The 13,847-nt window shown below is 48.1% G+C and overlaps 1 protein-coding gene across 4 annotated transcripts in view; it reads left to right on the top strand.

The window, feature by feature from the left end:
- The window catches only part of spns2 (spinster homolog 2 (Drosophila)), a 78,164-nt gene that overhangs the window by 32,097 nt on the left and 32,220 nt on the right, over positions 1-13,847 (top strand). For all 4 annotated transcript variants that reach the window (XM_048228638.1, XM_048228656.1, XM_048228648.1 and 1 more), the window contains exon 4: positions 11,313-11,452. In XM_048228638.1, coding sequence (XP_048084595.1) covers positions 11,313-11,452 — 140 coding nt within the window. The remainder of the gene's footprint in view (positions 1-11,312; positions 11,453-13,847) is intronic.

Raw genomic sequence — 13,847 nt, 5'->3', positions numbered from 1 at the left:
TTTAAGAGAGCGTGGACAGGCTAACGCTGCTGGTAAATGCCCCCACCCACATCTCTCCATTGTGACTCACATTTCCATTTCCCTCTGTAATGGTCAACCCTGTTCCCCTCGCGCCAACAAAGCACCTTGATAAGAGACGAGAGGTCGAGAGTGGGCCTGCAGTTTCTGTGATACTGCTGGACAATGTCCAGTTTCCATTGTGTTACGCAAGGCAAAGCCACATACTTCCTTCATGGCATGGTGGAAATGTCGGTATGGCTGACCAGGGGTCGGACAGTGATAGGCTCTCTGTCAAATGTCACCGTATACTTTGGCTATGCAGTCTGACAGTGTAGCATCCTGTGGATACTGTTAGTTGATGTTACACCTTTACATAAGTATGAATAGGGAGACCATCCTCAGCCCTTACTGTTTGACATGACGTTATTCACCACTATTATTATACAATCCAAAACATTGGACCATTGAAATCATTCAGTAATGTAATTCCTCTTCTTTTGTTAGATATCCGGAGGTTTTAAGTAAATAAAGGGCCTTTTGGCTTGAATAAATTTGATCCTTTCAACCTCAATCAGTACCCAGCTTCACAAGGTCTTTGGACATCCAACGTTTTGCCTTCTCTCTGAAGCTTTTATACTGTACTTCAAGGAAGAGCTGTAACCGGTTCTTCTGTTCCAGGTAATCCCAACTCTCTAAAGCTGAACTTTTAAAAGAAACCCCCCTTTTGTTCACCAGCATAGTGATCTCTCTCCTAATCTATGTTTTTTTCCCTCTCTGTTAGAATTCATTTCCCTCTCTCTCTCTCTCTCTCTCTCTCTCTCTTGTCATCCGTTAAGAGGCCTCTCTCAGTGAAAAGCAGTATCCGCATGGCCACATACAGGGAGCTAAGTAAACATGTGGTGGCGGTACGTAGCGAGCCGCTGTGCATTGTAAGAAGCGCTGCATTGTGTAGCGCGCTCTGCCCACGTCAGCGCGTTTCCTGTGAGCGGCCCATTTCCTCCACACCTGCACCTGTGCTCCCCATTCATCTGGATTCATCTATTTGCTTTTCAGCCACTTCTCATGGACGCCATTCTAAATCATGTCCATACAATCTCACTGGGGGGGGTAGAGAACACAAAAAACCTTGCAAAATATTTCAAATAGTGCACAAATGTTTCCAATTGAGAACATTTTCGGCGGCATCTCCTTTTGTTACGCTTCTTAAAAAGCTAGGGTTACCCTTGCTTGTTTTGTTGAGGTTTCTTTCACTGCTGGTATGCCTCGCACGTCATTCACTCGTGCGGTCGGATGGTCGACTCCACTCAGAGGTGTTGTGTTTCTTTTCTCCAGTCTAAGTCTCTCATGCAGCATGTGAACTGGTCAGCCTCTGGTCAAGTGCCTAGCTGCAGTGGCCTCTCACGCTCTCGGCCCAGAGTCCTAAGCTTGTGTTTGTGTGCTTTTGTAAGTCCTGTGTTGGTCCAGAAGTGAGTCACGCCAATGACCTCCAAGAGAATCTTCCTACATTCCGGAAGTGTCCGGTAGCTCTGCTGTTATGTTGTACCACACTACAAAAATAGAATTTTTTTCCCGCCTCAAAAGACCAGCATAGGGGTTTTGAGTGAATTACCAGTGAAAAATATCTGCAGAGTAGTGATCCATGTTTACTGCTACTGTCACGCATCGCAGTAGGGGCCTCTGTAAAGTCTGTAAGTGGCTGATCAAACAATGGCAGAGAAAACACTGCGAGAACCTGTTTTGGGGGACAGAATTCTGCGCACAGATCAAAGCACACAAACAAGTCGAGCTGCCATAACTGATCTGCCATGTGATCTGCCTCTACACAGTGAAATCAAATAGACAAGAGGCACCCTGCCACTCCACACGTGTTGTGCATTTAAAAAGAAGAACTCGGCATGCCAATGCATTGTAGTCAATGCACTGAAGTGTAGTGGTCATCCACTGGCCTTGTCCAAGTGGACCGAAGTCAAGGTGCACAGCCTGTTAAATCGGGGGAGTGGACAGTAATGTGACCGGACAGCCACACAGCGGGGATGTGAGACCTTGGCCTTCCTGTCCCATCACCAGACACTCAGCGTCTCCTCACACCCCACCAGGCTGACGTCCAGCTCCGGCCTGGGGCAGTTAGCGAGTCCTCAGACAGCCCTGAGGTGTTTCTGCTGCCGCGGCTACAGTGGACATGACTGGGGCAGGACATAATGAGGCTGGGTGGAGGGATTACAGTAAAGCATGAGGACTGAGTTGGAGCTGAAACAGCAGCGGAAATAGTTTACTAACAGCAGGCCGAGCAGAGCGGAGCAGAGCAGAGGGGAGCAGTGGCCCAGTAATGGAGGATACCTTTGGCAGGGAGTAGAGGAGCAGTGAACTGAACAAAGTTAGGGAGAGGCAGAGGGGAGGACTGGCTTTTGACAAATGAAAAGCTTCCTGTGTACAGATAGAGCTGTGTGTGTGGGACGCTGTTAGATGAGTGATGTGTGTGTGTGTGTGTGTGTGTGTGTGTTGTGTGTGTGTGTGTGTATGGAGTGTAAATACATATATATTTTATATGTGCAGATATGTTCCATGTAGGTTATTGGTATCTCTGTGGCATACTGTGTCGTCTTTACAAAGGTGCTCAGTGTAAATAAGTATCATGCTCAACACCCTCTGTGTGTGTGTGGTTACACACAGGTCATTTTGACATCTCATGCGGCTTGTTAGGCCTGTAGCTGGCAGCGTGAGGTTTGGGCATGATGCAGCTTGCCGCACATTGCAACGTTATTTCTTTTTAATGCGGTGTCAGCGGTGACAGCTCTAGCCTGCTGGAGCCGGTGACATCTCCCCCCCCGATGCACAGCGGAGGCCGTCAGCCCCTCAGGCCGCCTGTGGTGCCTGCTGCTCCGAACAGAGCCCTCTGGGACAGAGTCAGTGGCTTCACACGCATCTCATCTCTCATCTCATTCACATATCCTCCGCTTCTGTTATTATTATCATCAACCAACCAAACAGGCATCAGTCACTCTAATCACACGGATAGAGGCAGCGCCGATAAGGGCACAGCGAACAGTTCAGAGGGATCGCCTCACTCATGTAAACAAGACAAATGCTCGCAATGAGATATCCATCTCTCTGAGCACAAGCAGGTGAAAATGGTGGATCCCTCCCTCTCTCTCTCTCTCTCTCTCTCTCTCTCTCTCTCTTTCTCTCTCTCTCTACCTTGCATCCCCTCCATATGCTGTTTATACAACCCATCCCTGTCATCTCGCGCAGGTAGTAATGAAGTCAGCAGGCGCTGTGATTTTTTGAAACGGCGGATGAAATAGCCCTGATGTAAATCATCCCCCGTGTGTGAGTCATGCGGGAGGTGGGAGTCTGCCGGCGCTCTCCATATCCGCCTCCACCCAGGAGGCAGGCAGGCAGGTGGGAGGGGTGGTTATCCCCCCACCTCTCCTGGGGCAGGCTGAGACACGACAGCAAGGGGACAGCTGTCCTCCTGGGTTCCTGCTTATGCAGCCGTGTGGGCCCTGATGCTAATGTGGTGGGCCTTGTTAGTGCTCTCTTTCTCTCTCTCTCTCTCTCTTGCTCTCTTTCTCTCGTTCGCTCCTTTTTGCTATCTATCTTTTGGACACATTTTTGTGGCGCTTTTGTCTTGAGGCTTGGAGAAACTGTGTGTTGTGGCAGATGACTTACTCGCTCAATCTCATGGGTTCACAAAAAATATTGGTGTTTCCGTTCTTTCTTTCTTTGTCTTCCTGTCAGCTACCCACTCTCTTCTCCCCTCCTCTCTCTTCACACATGCAGTACATAAGGCCCTTATTGGACAGCTGTAGGAGATGCCTTGGATGTTTTCATCAATGACTTATCCCCATCATGAGGAAAAGCCTGGGGCTGAGGCTTGAGGGGCAACTGAGCCCCCGCGTCACTTGTTAGCCAAGCAGAACCCGGCCCAATTTCACAGCCTTTAAACCGCGTCTGCTCCTTTGCCGGGATACGTTTTAATGAACGGCGTGACATTTATGTAATCTACAGATTGCGTGCAGACATTTCTTGGATCTCGGAGCCTTGAGTAGGAGTGCGGACTCAGCGTTAGTCACAAGCAGAGCTGGGCCCCCAGCACAGTTGGATGCGTCACGCACAAAACAACAAAGTGAGATAAATCACAAAATTATGACTGGAAAAAACACTCGCATTCCATGAAATAGAATTTTTTTCCCTTCCACGGAGCGATCTCTTGCTTAGTCACCATGTGCCCACATGGCATGGCAACCCCATCCTACATGGCCTACAGTATGCTCCAGAGCTCCCACTCTCACCCCCCCCCCCTCGCAGTCCCCCCCTCATCTTCTCTCCTCTCCTCTCCTCTCCTCTCCTCTCCTCTCCTCTCTTATGTTCTCTTTTATTCTCCTCTTTTCTCTTCTCCTCTCCTCTCCTCTCCTCTCCTCTCCTCTCTTATCTTCTCTTCTCTTTTATTCTCTTCTTTTCTCTCCTCTCCTCTCCTCTCTCCTCTCCTCTCTTATCTTCTCTTCTTTTCTCTTTTATGCTCCTCTTTTCTCTTCTCCTCTCCTCTCCAACTCACAGCTGTGCCCTTGGTCTCTATGGGAACCCATCTCTTCATTGAGTTATGCCAAACTCTCAACCTGATGAACAGTCGTCACAACGTCGCCTCCTCCTTTCATTGCCCTTATAAGGACAGAGCCGCTCTCTGCCGCAGCAGCATTGAGCCAGGTGAAGACCGTGACCTCCCTGCCCTCTCCAAAGAGTGCGGCTAGTCATTCCCATCGGCGACAGGGCCGCCAAAGCACTACCCACCCGCAAAAGACATTTCATTATTACGAGTGCGCTTAGGCGCGAGCTGCCAGCACGACTCTCATTCCACCCACGCCTCATAGGCGTACAGCATGCGTGCACACAGCCCACATAGTGTACATTGCCAGCGTTGAGTGTAATGACAGCACTTGGTAGGGAAGAGAGGAGGTTTGGGGCCACATTAAGGATGCTAAGTACACCAAGTGACTCACAAGGTCAACACGTCATCTGTCAGACAGGAGACAGGAGAGATAGGAGTCATTTTTTAACTCGTGCATCCTTGACATATGATGAAGAGAGAGCCGCAGACAGAGATGTCTTTAAAAGCAGATCATTATGGTAATGACCATTCTGTTGTGTGCATGCGAACAGAGAGACAGCCCATTTTTGTTCTTTGTGCTGAGGTATGCCCTGTGCTTGAATGGATGGTATTCTTACTTGGGCTTGGTGCTCAAATGTCAAAGCACGGCTCAGAGACAATGATTTCAAACAAGGTGGAATTTGAATATTGTACAGAGGAAATGTCTAGTAGACGTCAGAGCATTTTTTAAAGATTTAAAAGATTAAAAGTGTAAGATTAAAAGCTAGGCATGACCCCTAAATATAGCATCACAGTGTACTATACATTCTTCTAAGTGAGAGGGGAGAACCATAAATAGGGTTCCTCCGGTTTTAATGGAAGAGGATCCTATTAATAGCCATATGGATATGCTTATGGTTTATTAATTAAACGACCAGAGATAGATAAAAGCATGAATGGTGGTATGAGAGCTCAACAACTCCAAAGACACTGTATCAGTGAAACTACATAAAATCACACACCCGGTCTCATCCTGTTAGTGATGATGCAGTGAACAAACCGAAACCCACATCAGTGGACTTGTAAGATCACCACTCGCTGTGACAGCCCTTTGCTGTGTGTTATGCAACATCTAATTTATTTTCAAAGCACCCTGGATGTGGCCTACCAAATACAATAGGAGCCATACTGGGTGGGGGGGTGCAGAGCTGCAGCGTGCCGAGTGTACATCGCTCAAACAGACATGTTTTGGGTGGAGGCTAGTGGACATGTTATGTCATTTTAATGATAAGGGCTGAGGAAACCTGTTTTTTGTGTTGTCGGGGGAATGGTCGGGAGGTTGCTGAACCGCAACCCTGACACGCTGAACATGTTGTCTGTTTTTGCACAGACCTAGAGACAAATATAAACATGCACACAGGAAGCGATATGCCCTACTACTTCAGATATAAATACCTACAGCCTCCCACATGGTATACTCCTCCATGAGCCCTGGTCTGAGGCGGCCCTTCAGTGTGAGGGACAGCAGGGTGGCTACATTCTGTCCGTCTGGTCTGTGTGTGTAGGATGAAAAAGGATAGTTGCATATTAGTCAAGGATCCAGACTGGCATATTTTTAGACGGCTAAATTCACACAGGGAGGAACAGGTCACATTATATTCCTTCCCTTTTTTGAGAAAATGTGATATGAGGCGACATGTGACCCCGCAAAACCTTGACCCAGCCAGAGCTCAGTCCAACAAACAATTAAAGCTTCCTCTTTTCAGTTTAAAAAATGGCAAACACACACACACACACACACACACACACACACACACACACACACACACACACACACACATGCACATACACACAGGCCAGTAAAGAGACTACAGGGCATTGTCTGCAAGTTTGTGTTGCTTCCATCGTTGTGTTTTACAGTTCCGAAGCCCTCCAAGGCCACAGAGAACAGCACACATCAGAGGTGCTGCAGGATTTCTAGCCCTTTTCCCCTCATACTCAAGCCAACCGAGAGGAAGCTTATATTCCTTTTACTTTTATTTCACTTCCACAGACATGACACACACTTAGTCACACACACACACACACACACACACACACACACACACACACACACACACACTCCCTACACAGACAATCCTACACACATACACACACACACACACACACACACACACACACACACACACACACACACACACACACACACACACACACACAATCAGATTCAAAGGTTCACATGTTTTTATTGCGATCAGATCATGGCTGGTTACAGGCTATTATAGAAGCAGTGCATTCATTTGGAGGGAGAACGCATTGTGTGCATCTCCTGATTGGATGGATGCAGTGACAGCTGAGCCCACATCACTCCTCACAATGAGAAACTCAAGGCAGCAGGACGGCAAGAATGGTCATTACTGCCCAGATGAGCTGTTTCTGTGTGTGTGTGTGTGTGTGTGTGTGTGTGTGTGTGTGTGTGTGTGTGTGTGTGTGTGTGTGTGTGTGTGTGTGCGGGGGATGCTGACTGTCAGTGTGGATGACAGTGGGAACACTCTGCTCCTGCTTGTCAACCATACCCTCCACGCAAGCTAGGCTTCTCCTCCTCAGTGGCCATTTTTTTCTTTTTTTAAATGAAAGATTAATCATATTCTGCATGGCAACACACCTTCGCACGGAAACATCCGCGGTACTTTCCACCAACTAAAGTTCCCCCCGTACTGATAAGTCGATGAAGGTTGTGAAATCTCAAGAAGGATGTTACTGGGAGCAGTCGGAGCCGGAGTCTCTCTGAAAGATGTTTATTTTAGCGGCCTTTCTGGGTGTAAATCAAGTTCGCACTCGACAAGCGGGCCAAATGGGCCAGGGTCTGACCGTGCACGTCCAAGCCTTTTGGAAGTTATGTACCGACATTCTTTTCAACAAGCAATTAGCTAGAGAGCTTCTGCTGTGACCATGTCACCCTCAGTTGAGAGGTGGCATCTGCTCCCTCCTGGCAAGATGACAATTTTTTTTTGTTTTCAAGTTCAGAGAAGGAGTGTTGGGAATTCCAGTTCGATTCACATTCCTGCTTTGATACCTTCTGGTGGCATGAATGCAAATGATTGATGGCTTTGTTTTTTTTGGTGTTTTTTTTTTTCCATTTTTGACCTCCAGCGAACCAGGCTTTGTCACGCTACCTGCATGCTTCCTTACTGTTGCAACTTTTTGTTGCCCAGTTGATCACGCACAGTTGATGGCGGTTAGTCAGCGCAACCCGCCCCGCTGTGTTTTTACTGTAACTTATGCATTGTTAATCACCGCGTCATCAATATTTCACAAACCCTTCCTGGTAGACATGTTGTGCAATTGTCCACATATCATCTGGTCCCTTATGTTGGTGAGCGGGGCGTGTGTGTGTGTGTGTGTGTGTGTGTGGGGGGGTCTTCAAAACAAGTTGTCACTCTGGCCATAGAGTTGATACATTTTGTTGGTGTATTTTGCCCCCTCTATTAGTCAAGGTACTCAGAGGGAGCGTCACGAGAGCTTATTGAGCTGCATCTCTTCCTCACTGTCTTTGGTGCGGAGGCAGGGCCACCTCCCCTGTGTCCCTCCAGTAGAACAGACAGAGATAATGATCTTACTGAAGCAGCAAAAAAGTAGCCTAATATTTGAAGATGTCCGTGATTGGAAAAAAGAGAAGTTATTAGAGATCTTTGAAAGAGTACAGCCCTCGGGGAACGTCCTCTGTAATTGCATTTTTAACTGCTGGGCTTTTCTGCCAAGTCAAGGTCACGCTTCAGAGGGAAAGCAAGGTCATGTCGTGTTCTCTTTTTTAATCGCACCACTCTGCAAGATTGCCCGTTTCACTGGCCTCCATCCTAAGGAAGGTCCATGTTACTTGTGTGCAGACAGAGACTCAGCAGCAGCATCCCTGCAGAGATGGGCAGATGGGTCAGGGCCACAGGAGAGCAGGGTGGGTGGGGAGGTGCATTATGGGTAGTTGAGTGCAATGTGGCGATGTGTGGCTCTCGTCTCATTAACACACCGTAATTCACCCACGAGTGCCAAGGGGAAGCAGCAGCGGTGGTTGTCTTGGTAACGTGCCCCCTTCACCTGGCAGACGTGCCCCCTTCACCTGGCAGATGTGCCCCCGACCCCCCTGGTTGGCACAACCATCTGCTCACGCTGACTAATCCCCCCGCTGTCAAAGTCGATCTTCTATCGATTGGTCACAGCTCGGAACATGAGCAGTCTGCACACACCTGGCCAGGGCGAATCGGGCTGGTACTGCGTGTGTGTGTGTGTGTGTGTGTGTGTGTGTGTGTGTGTGTGATGCCAGCACAATCCAGAAGAGGGTACCGAACATGTGTCTTGGTGTCAAGGTGTGTCAGGCGGTTCTATTTATGGCTGGGAAATATGTGTTCGAGCCCTAATTGATCTGAAAGCCGTCAGTATAAATAGTGGGCATGTTTGGGTTTCGGTCAGGGCTGCCGGCGAGTCTGTGGGATGTCAGCGGGAACCTCTGGCAGTAACCCGGTGAAGAGTCAGAAGTCAGGCCGCAACCCTAAACAGAGAGACAGGTCATCGCAAAAACATTTACTTTATAGCAGGGCGTGTTGGCCGTACCTCAGCACAAAGCCGTTTAATAACTAATGAGTGTGTGTGTGTGTATGTGCCTGTGTGAGTGTGAGTGTGTGTATTTCATCAGAAATGCTGGGCGTGATTGGCTTGCTCAATATCAGTGGAATTTTGTGTGCGATGGGAAATTTATCAGGTCAAACCTGTCTCTCATTTTGGCTTTACTTCAAAAAGGCAGTGATTGTTATAAACCATCTCCACACAACTGCTGCCAAATGAAGATTATTTACATATCAGAGATGAGAATCATAAAGGTTGGTGTCCCCGGGGACTTCGGAAATTATACAAAATGCAGTGTGAAGTTATTGTAGTAGAGACAGGCCCCATTTGTTAGAATCTGCTGAGAAACACTGATGCTAATTTCCCCGTGGACTGGAAGTGAGCCCTCTCCTCTTCCTCTCGTAAATTTCACTCCAGCTGCCCCTCAGCAATCTCGCCCACACCAAAATGGGAAGTTATTAAAGATCCAAACGCAGGCTATCAGTCGCTGGCAGGACAGGCAGCAATATTTCATGCTGGCTGCATGTGCAGTGGCCAGACACACACACACACACACACACACACACACACACACACACACACACACACACACACACACCATAACCCAGTAGGACTCTATGTACAGCTATGCCTCACTGCTCTGAGAAAACAGAGCTTGTTGATACCCTCCCTGGAGCAGAAGTCTTGGTTTCATCCATCACTAGGGGTGGTTTTATGTGCCTGTAATTCCTGGTAATCAAATCACACCTCCGGCCGCAGCCATTCTCTTAAACCATATCAAAGGGTGGCCCGGGGTCCACTGGTGGTCCGCAAGCTATTCCAAATGGTCTGCGGGCAGATGTGGTAAAATATAATATAGATGAGTTGTTTGCAATATTGAACCAACTTGTATGTAAATCCAAACGCTGCCTATGTAAGCTACGCCAGTATAAATCATGTCATCTGACACAATAAGCAAGGTGCAAAGACACTAAGCAAGGTTGTTCAGTGAGTATGCCTTTTGTGTGATATACTGTTGAAGTAGGTGAGGGTTTAGTTTTATTGGTTAAGTGGTCGATAAACGCTGTCTTAAACAGACAGATGACCTGATGTTTTCCCAACAGCTTGCATCTGTGATACTGCAAACAAGATGGTGTGTTATGTAACCTCCACCCTACCCCCTCTCTATTTGCATTGAAGTGTGTGTGTGTGTGTGTGTGTGTGTGTGTGTGTGTGTGTGTGTGTGTGTGTGTGTGTCTGTGTGTGTGTCTGTGTATGCAGCAAGACTCCTCAAGAGCGATAAGCTGCAAATCCCATTGTCCAACAGTAATTCCCTCAAGCGAAATCGCCCCATGCAAAAAACTATTATACGGACTCTCCACTCCGTCCTTAATTGGCCAATGCGGTCAGCATGAAGGTGATCCAGCATTTAGTGCTTAAGGTAGTGTGCACTTCTAAGGAAGCCCATAGCACACGATCGCAGCCCACTACAGGTTTTGGGTGAACACACATCAGATAAGATGGTGTTATAATCACATCAGGCCTATCACCCTCAGTGACAAACTGAGTGGCTAGAAATAAGTGACTTGACCACAATCCACTAGAGGAAGTAAATGTGTAATGAGTTAGCCATTAGTTTGAAGGGCTTTCCTGACTCCCACATGGTACCACTGTCACTGATTCTTCATACTCTACAAGTCTGTTACCACTGCAGTTTACTGCTAGGGAATGATTAAGGATGTAGGCTCAGAGCCATTTCTCTTGGTCATAATAATAAAACCTTCTCTCTAGTTATCATTGATTTACTGCCAGACTTCCACACGTACAAATGTGATGATGTCACTTGGGGATTGCTTATGCCTTGCATCTTAACCTAGCTACTCAAGGTTAATGAGCAGAATTTAGGGTGTGTGAGCTTGTGTGTGTGTGGGTTGTGTGTGTGTGTGTGTGTGTGTGTGTGTGTGTGTGTATGTGTCTGTATGTGTACAGTGCTGTGAGGGTACAGTATATCACATGGCGGTCAGTTTAGTGCAGATTGAAATCTTCTCTGAAGTCCTATATGAAACTGCAGTAAGTGGTCAAAAGGAGCCGTCATTTCATCTCTCCTCTCTCCTCTGTCCTCTCCTTACAGTGTTCATCTGCAGCTTCATGTTTGCCGCCCCTGTCTTCGGTTACCTGGGTGACCGCTTCAACCGGAAGGTCATCCTCAGCTGTGGCATCTTCTTCTGGTCAATCGTGACCTTGTCCAGCTCCTTCATCACCAACAAAGACGTAGGTGACATCCACCCTCTCTTCCCTCCTCCACACTCCCCTCCTCCTTTCCCCTCCTCCTTTCTCCTTCTCCTTTCTCCTTCTCCTTTCCCCTCCTCCTTTCTCCTCCTCCTTTCCAACCTAGAGCCCCACATCACTCTCCCCTCCTGACCACAACCCAAGCCAGCTCATCCATACTTACGGCTTCCTGTAAACCCCCCTCCACTAAACGCTGGTTTTCCAGAGTAGGGATTTGAATTTCCAGCACTCACCTCTATTTTCAGTTGCAATATTTCACTCGATATGTAATTACTGTGGGATTTATATCCTCATCGTTTGTGAAACTAGCTGAAAGGGTGGGGAGCCGTTATCTACATATTTAGCGTTGCGCCGTCTCACTCTCGCTCTAAATCAGTCCGTGAGTCCCCCCGTTGTCTGGTGAGGATGCGTTCTCCTGTGGCGGGAGTGGCCAGGGACCTGTGTGTGTGGCCGCAGTGTGGTGCGGTGTGGTGCGGTGTGGTGTGGTGTGGTTGAGGATGCAGCTCGCTGGCGCGTGCAGTCTGAAGGTCTGCAGTCCCCCTCCCCTCCCCTGCAGATGAAACGGCAGGCGTGGGCTGCTTTGCATAGGGCGCACTCAGACGGAGGAGACTTCATTACGGCTCTGTTGCTCCCTGTCAGAGCCACTGTGTGTCTTCGCTCTCGTTTTGGCTCAAGCGCTTTACCCCAACGGCCCCCGCAGTAGAAAAGAAAATGGGTGTCTGTCCCGGTACAGTCCTCTTTCAGTCAGCTATTTGTAAGAATTAGGGCTTCTAAATTCTTGGGCTCTTAAGTAAAAACAGGAATATAATCAAGTAAAAACGATAACATCTTATCGAGTAAAAACAGTAATGTAATAACTAAGAACATACCCTAGATATATTCTCAAAGGGTCATGATATACATGGCCCCGCCAGGCTAGATATACATGTGTATGTGTATGAATTTCATTGGAATGTGTCCATCAGTGATAGACAGGAGGAGAAGCTGCATTCTCTGCCAGCTCTGGAAGATGACACGTGAGGTGCACAGGGGTGCAGGCTAGCAGAACTGGCCTGTCTGTCACATGATCCTCCAAACACCACTAAGATGCTCCCTGGAACTGCTGAGTGAGTCACTAATGACACGAGGACTAGGGTGGTGCCGGGGGGCTGCCCACACAAGCTAGCCAATGCAGACATTCGATTTCCTCCTAATTGATTCACATTGTCTTGAATGTCAACGAGAGAAGCCTCTGGTAATGTGCAGTGTGGTGCAGTGTAGAGTGGTGTGGTGTGGTGCGCTGTGCTGTGCTGTGCTGTGCTCCAGTGGTCCAGATGCTCTTTTGGGTGGCTTCCATGGCGAGGAGCTGTGATGTGCGTTGTTGTTGTGTCTCTTGGGAGGCCCGCTGGGAGAGAGCTGGAGTCGGACTGCTAATTAAAAGGCCACATTAATGCTGAGATGACAGCAGCAAAGTGACAAGCCGAGCACTGCTGCGCTCGCTGTTGCCACCGCTGCTGCCTGCCGTCGCCAGGGGTTGGTTGCCGTGCAGGACGGTGCGGTGCGGTGCGGCGCTGCGGCACGCGGTGGCTCCGAGGGGAGGAAGATGGCCGCCTCCCGTGTGGAGTGGACGCTGCTAATCCTCCTGAGGCTGAACTGCTGCTGACTGGACTCCACACTGATGGAGGAGGAAAGGAGGAGGGGGCGGCAGTCTGCATTTTTTGGACTGGCACTCTTGACATGTGCCCCAATCGCTCTTTCACACTCACACACATGCAGGCAGGCAGGCACACACACACAAACACACACACCACACAGAGAAAGCAGTTCAGTTTCACCCACACAGAAATGAATAGAGATGCACCATAATTGCACATATTATACATGTGTGGTATGCACATTTCTGTAATTATAAAGACAATAGGACAAACACTGACACACACCCACTATTGCATGGCTGCGACATTGCATGTGCACACACACACACACACACACACACACACACACACACACACACAGACAGACGCTCCTACACATACTTGGTGAAATTACACAACTGCTACAGATTCATACCCTGGCAACAAGAACTACAAACAAAAAGAAGAAACATCCCCAGCTCAAAACCGATGATAAGTCATGGCACATGGTTTCCAGGGGTAAAATCATAAAACATCTAACACCACAGCTGTCTAGTCTTTGTAACGCAGAACCCTAAATTAAGTAATATTTTTCTAAACCTTATAACCACTCTGTTGCCCAAGATGTTGCTCAGATGTCATGGAATTGCAGCTACACTAAAATAACATCAGGGCCTTATTGCAGTTATCTTCCACCCACGCTATCATTTTGACTCAGATTAGGGAATATTTAGGCAGAGATTACTAATTATAGTTTGTCTGGT

The sequence above is a fragment of the Alosa alosa genome, chromosome 2 (genome assembly GCF_017589495.1).
Source record: "Alosa alosa isolate M-15738 ecotype Scorff River chromosome 2, AALO_Geno_1.1, whole genome shotgun sequence".
NCBI classification, from domain to species: domain Eukaryota; kingdom Metazoa; phylum Chordata; class Actinopteri; order Clupeiformes; family Clupeidae; genus Alosa; species Alosa alosa.
This window is presented reverse-complemented; position numbering and strand designations above follow the sequence as displayed.